The 6858-nt window shown below is 30.0% G+C and overlaps 1 protein-coding gene across 3 annotated transcripts in view; it reads left to right on the top strand.

Annotated features, from left to right (window-relative positions):
* The first annotated feature begins 480 nt into the window (after positions 1 to 480).
* Positions 481 to 6858, top strand: part of Sap-r (prosaposin) — a 176897-nt gene continuing 170519 nt past the window's right edge. For 2 of the 3 annotated variants that reach the window (XM_075359692.1, XM_075359691.1), the window contains exon 1: positions 481 to 655. In XM_075359692.1, the coding sequence (XP_075215807.1) occupies positions 607 to 655 (49 nt within the window). In that variant the 5' untranslated portion in view covers positions 481 to 606. The remainder of the gene's footprint in view (positions 656 to 6858) is intronic. The other variant, XM_075359694.1, reaches the window with a different exon arrangement.

Below are 6858 nucleotides of genomic sequence, written 5' to 3'. Positions count from 1 at the left end.
AGTTCAGTAGGTTGTAATAAGTATCCTGTTCCATTATAAAATCACTTCTAATGTATACTATTTAGCGTAGAAAAAAAACCTGTGTATTGTTCCCCCTGAATTATTCGAAATGTTTTTAATTCCTCTATGAACTTATAGATAAACTTAACGGTTTTGTAAACTCACTATGTGAAACCCAGAAAACCTGGAGGCATTACATAATCTTTTTATCATTGCCTCCACACATTTACGAAAGAAAAAAACAAACACATATAACAGTACTAGAAAATTTCAGCAAGATCCCTCATTATATAGTCCGTAAACAATTTAATTATAAAAAAATTAAGACATAAAAAATATTAAGAGAACATGACATTGACAACAGTAGTTATTTTTATCAGAATTAATTGTAAATTATTTTGTAGTAGTTAAATTTTACTTTTTAGTTAGCGATTAAAACTACAGTTTACATTTCCTGTTATTCTTATTATGTTGTCAGCACTGAGAATGAATTGCTAACTGCTGTTGCGGATGAATCGTTGGTGTTATTGTATGTATTCGAGTCGTTTAGAAAAGAAGTTTAATTTTGATATTGAATATTTCATGGTGGCAAATAAATTCTGAATAATGATGTGGCTTCAGTGTATATTATTCCTAAGTTTTGGTTTTAGTCGGGGTAAGTTTTGACATTTATTTAATGTTTACTTTTTTTTCTATGACCTTGGTAACAGTCTTTTGTTAGATTATCAGAGCCTTTCATTTTCAGTGATTTGTTGCGTAATTATTTTTAAGGTGGCGGATCAATTTGTTTAAAAATCATGTTTAATCTTATCTTATATTGAGTAGTTTAGCATTAACACTGAGTGATTAAGATTAGTCAGGTGTAAGAGCCTGAAGCAGTATTTTTATTTTTTCTTGCACTGAAGTAAATAAACATTCAGAAATCACGAAAACAAACGTAATTGTTGCAATATTAAAGTTCTGTTTACGTAAAAATTAAAAATATTCACATTTTGTTAATCACAGATTTTCATTATATTATTATCCAACTTGTCTTATATTACTGTTATGCGGAATTATTTTTTACTCTTTATTGCATATTGGGAGATTCATGTTGTTTATGTGTATGACGTGTAATATTGTAGTAAAACCCATGGAATTTTGAAATTAGCCATATTGAGTATAGTTGGGTCTATAATAAACAGTTAGGTTGATAATAAATAAAATTAGGATACTGTATCCTAATTTTTTATTATCGTAAAATTTTGAACTATTGCAAACATATGAATTTTTACTTGCTGTTATAAATTATTATAGTTAAATATTCTGGTTATAATTTTGTTTGATTTTAATAAATTGTAAACTAATTGCATGGATGCTAAAGCATTTAAAGTAAAGATCTGTACTGAAAATATTCATGTGGTGTAGTTGGGCCTTACCACATGATTTATTATTAAATCATCTTATTCCACAAAACCGAAAACAATAAAACTTTACATATTAAAAATGTCTTCCAAGATTAATAGTAATAGTATTAAATTTACTAATAATCACAAAAATATTGTCTATAAAATAAATTAAATCTATTATTTCAACTGTATTGCTTGGGTTGATCTGTATTGCAACTATAGGAAATATAAAATTCTGCCCAATTATTGTATACAGATTTGTAATATTTGTATTTTGCTGCAAGTTTTAACTGTGTTTATAAATTATAAAATGTGATTATACCCAAAAATCATATAAAAAAGTATCATATCCTTTCAGAATTTCTCCCAAAAATTTTCTATTTTTTTTAGCAATATATAGTGGTAAAATATTGTGCAGTATCAAAATGCATTTTTAATGAATAATTTTATCTAATCATTAAAATGATTAGATAGAGTATAATTAAAAATTCGTATAATGTATCCAATATAATATTTATTAAAAATCATAATTACAATTACTTATTGATAACTAAATACAATACAATACTTATTTTACTAAACGATAATTATACTACAGGATGAAACTCGCTAATATGTTGAAATATCAAGTTGAATAAATCTTCTTTATCCGTATGTTGGTGATGCCATAGAAATTCATTAAATAAGAATTGAACAAACTCTATTAGCCATCATTAAAGATTGCATAATTGTTATATATAATTTGTATATGTAATATTAATTAGACGAGGTTAGCAAGCGTAGGTTATGTTTGGTTAGATTATGTTGATTACATACCATTCATCATATATCGTTGAAAAAAATAGAAAAGATTTTGGGGGAAATTCCAAAAGAGTACCAATTCCAAGAGTCTTTAGCTTAATTGTTCTACAAATTATTTAAATGACTATTTTGTTTAGTCGTTTGAATAGTTGTTTTTTGTTGTTTATGATAAATAGCATTAATAAAAATCAGTTTATAAAACGTTTTGTTTAGTCCATGATTGCAAGGTAAGACAACTACATTTAATTTGGTCTAACTGTCGCTTGTAATACATTTTTCTGCATCTTTTAATGAATGTGTTTGAGTTACATCTAAAAAAGAAAAAGTCATTCTCTTCACTTTGTTTGGAAAATAAAAGAATTGCTCATCCTGTTCCAGTTAGAAAATATGTTGGTTACAAAGTTGTCGGCAGGAATGCATTTATTATGTGAGGGTAAGCAATTATTATCCGCAATTTAGTTATATTTTTGTTTATGTTGGTAGTACTGTCATTTGGCGTGGATGACGCATGCGTGGTTTATTGTTGTTATGTCTGTGCAGGTTTGATGCTGCTAGGTTAGTTCCATTATTGCTGCCCTGCCGTTAACCATGGCTGCTCCGCTTTCTGTTTGCACCACAGAAGAGCAATGTTCAGTGATCCATTTTTTGTGGTCGGAAGGTGAATCGGGGGCTGAAATTCATCAAAGACTTTCGGTACAGTACAGGAATAGTGTGTTGCCACAACAGAGATTTTCTACCAATGAATTGAAAAATTCAAAAATGGTCACAAAAGTGTTACACATAACGAAGGAGCCGGACGACCATTTACCGTCACAAATGAGGAAAACATTGAGCGTGCATGTGACATGGTTTTCTTAGACAAGTCTATTGATGAAGTGGCACATCTTCTGCAAATTAGTCACGGTTCGGCCTACGAAATCATTCACAACAGACTTGGGTTTCATAAAGTTTGTGCAAGATGGGTTCCAAAACAACTCACACAGTTTCATAAACAAACACCCTTGGACATCTGCCAAAAACATTTGGATTGCTATGGTAACGAACGGGACATCTTAGACAGAATCATCACTGGTGATGAAACATGGATCCATCATTATGAGTCTGAGAGTAAACGGCAGAGTACGGAATGGAAACATCCAAATTCAGCTTGCAAAAAAAAAAAGTTTAAGACCCAACCATCCGCAGGAAAACTGCTTACAGTTTTTTGGGATTCACAAGGTCCAGTACTGGAGTATTATGAGGAGGGGCACGATAATAAACAGTGAGATGCTTACTGCCAAGCTGAAGCCTGCAATTTGAAGCAAACTCCGAGGACTGCTGTCAAAAGGTGTTGTGTTGTTGCATGACAATGCCCGTCCACATACTGCTGCAACACTCCAGAAACTCAACTTTGAAGTACTGGCTCATCCTCTGTATAGTTCTGATCTTGCCCCTTCTGACTACCACTTGTTTGGTCCACTCAAAGAGGCATTAAGGGACCGTCGATTTACCTCGGACGAAACGGTGAAAGAAGTGGTACATTCCTGGCTCGCAGCGCAACCAAAAACCTTTTATGAGGGCATCAGGAAGCTTGTGCAACGATGGACTAAGTGCATTGAAATGCAAGGGGACTATGTGTGAAAAATGATGTACATGTAAGTTTCCTTTTTGTATTGCAATAAAATTTATATCTACATTGCGGATAATTGACTTACCCTTGTATTTTATTAAATTTACCTATGATAGATCCTTCAGCCATATATGCTGTAGCAATTAATGACCTAAGCAAATGGATGATAGATTAAATATTTATCTTCCTTCTATATAAATTGTGAATAAATATCTATTAATTTGATCTTAATAGAAAAAAATATGAGTGCTTGAATTGTAACGTGTAGATATGACTTGCTTTACTTATTGTTCACATGTACTTGTTTTATTTTCCATTAGGTTAGGTTTTTTTTTTTTGTAGTAAAACTGATCTTATTGTGAAATTAGAGTTTTAATCTGAAACTGAAAAAAAGAGTGATGTCCTTTCCTTTGGTAAGAGAAAAATGTAGGAGCTTGAAGCAGTTTATGCTAATTTACATTTGTAATTTTATCATTTCTGTTATGTAAAAGTTGAGTAGGGAGTAAAGTGCTGTTAAATTGGGAGGTTTGAGTTTCAAAGTAACATTATTAGTGCCTTCTACATTGAAAGCTAATACTACTGAGAAGAGGATCCTGAAAATGTTAAATCTGTGCAAGAATTTAGGATAATTTACCAAATCGTTGACGAAGTTAAGTTCACAATTTTCTCCAACAGTAGGTTATTTTGGTTATTTTTGTTGTTGCTATATTTTAAGAATGATACTCATCCTCACCTGTATCATCAGATTTTCTAAGCTGTGGTTAAATTGCTCTGTTAAACTATCTCATTTTTTAATATCTGATGAAATAGTAGTTTTTTACACTTTCTTTTCCATCTTGACATAACATATTTTTATAACTAGTTTAGAGAAACATTCTGTATTCATGTTACATTTCAGATACAAACCTTCATGATCAGTTGTCTAGTAGCATTTCAATTTTTGGCTAAATGTGAAATGACTTGAAGTGGCACTTTATATATATATATATATTCAGGGTGGTTCACAAAGAATTTCAGAACAGACTTTCAGGACATGCTCTGCTGATCAAAATAAAGTTTTAGATAAACATAGGTTCAGAAATGCTTTGTTAGCAAGTGTAAGCTGGCGAAAGATTTTGCCTGATTTGAGTTCTGTGCTGTTAGTAAATTTAAGTCAGATTGTAATTCTTGTGATCCTAATTAAGGTAGTAAAAATGCTTCAAAAGTAAATACTTTCAAATACTTCACATTTAATTTAGTGCGGAAATCCCAGAACTGGAAAGAATAGAAAAACGGATATATCCCAGAAATGTATTTTTAGAGTTTACCAAAAATAAATAAATAAAAAATTTAAACTGCAAAGTTTTGTTGCGTATTCATATCATTTTATTCTGGAATCAAATTATCTACAATTTGTGTTTAAAAACCTTATATGTTTACTACCCATTTAATAAAGTTGTTTTAACCATATATAAAATAGTGTATTTTTCCATCCCAGTTTTATGTCTTTTACCCCAAATTTCTATAAAAAAAAAACAGCTAAAAATACAGTGAATGTAATTAATATTGATGGCCATAGTAAAATATTGTATATATATTATTAAATTTTTGTACGGTAGTTGTATATTTTTGTATTTAACATTTTAGTTTAAGTTTATTTCGTCTTTTTAGTATTTTAATTTTGTTTTTACGTTTTTGCTTTATATTTTTAATTTTGTTTTCTTAGTGTCTTATTAGATTTTATCTTTTATTTTTATATTTCACATTTTGTTTTTCTAGGCGATGATAACATGAAAATCTTTTTCGCCCTACAAAAAAAAAAGAATAATTTTGAAATTATGTAAAAATTAGAAATATTAACAGATAACATTATAAAACAATATAATTAGATAATGAGTAGGCCTACTTAACAATTTGATAGCAGTTGATCATTTTAGAATAACTTTCAATTTGTTCCCTGTTTATGATAGGAATTTTATATTTATTTCTATTCTTCCCTAATCAGATTAACCAGTGCTGGTATTATTTATTATGTTTAAGACTTTTTTCTGTATCAGATTACTTAATGTGGTAATATTTATTATATTGGGTTTGTATAGCTTAATGTACTTAATAATTTGATTAAAATATATATTTTATTGCCTTTATTGTGGTCACACAATAAAGAAAAGTTATATTCAAGAGTGAGTAATATTAAATTTATCTCTCTTTCTTCTGTCAAACTATTCTCCCTTTTAAAAATATTACTCATGTATGTGTCACTATTACTCATGATTACTTATCATGAGTGAGTATTACCACCAACTGAGCCTGTTTTTTCACAAGATTCTGCCACAGACTTCATTCTTTCGTATTTGTCTTAGATTAGATGTTCATGTTTTAACAACCTATCTGATTTTCAACACCATGTAAAAACATACTCATATTTCTAACGCCTCTTTTCTTTTCTGCTTTGTTGTCCATGTTTTACTGCCATTAGTGTTACACTCCAGACAAATATCAGTACTTATTGGTTATCTGCCCGCCACATACAATCACTGTATAAATCAATGTTTTAATCAAACAGCTCACTAGTCTACTGCTGTAATCCATTGCCACTAATCTGTGTACACCATTAATCCTTCCACTGTTTATGTGTTTTTCAATTCCTTTCATCGACGTTGAAAATGAACAATTGGGAATGCAAATGAGAAAGTAAACAGTCATTCCAATCAACGGTCATTTCATCCAACATATCCAGTTCTCATTTACACCATGTAATCGATGATGTTTCTCGCACCTAAAGTAAATAAAACTTAACCACAGTTAAGAAAGGTAATCTGTAATTTTTGAACCAGTTTCCAGCACATTACCTAACCTACCCAATAAGTATGTGGCAGGAAGATAACTGAAAAGAACCCAAATACCTTTACGAAAATCTTTCTAAGTCTTGCTAGCAGACTTATTCAGCTGTAATGCTCTTTTTGGTTTCAGTCATTACTGACATCAATTAATTGAATCACATTGGAATTGTGTGCCTACAAAATAAAATACATTTTGTAAAAATAAACAAAGTAGAAAATAAAAATAGTCAATTCCTGA

This window comes from Lycorma delicatula, chromosome 3, assembly GCF_047948215.1.
Source record: "Lycorma delicatula isolate Av1 chromosome 3, ASM4794821v1, whole genome shotgun sequence".
Classification (NCBI taxonomy): Eukaryota; Metazoa; Arthropoda; class Insecta; order Hemiptera; family Fulgoridae; genus Lycorma; species Lycorma delicatula.
The sequence above is the reverse complement of the archived record's forward strand: the minus strand, read 5'-3'. Positions and strand labels throughout refer to the sequence as shown.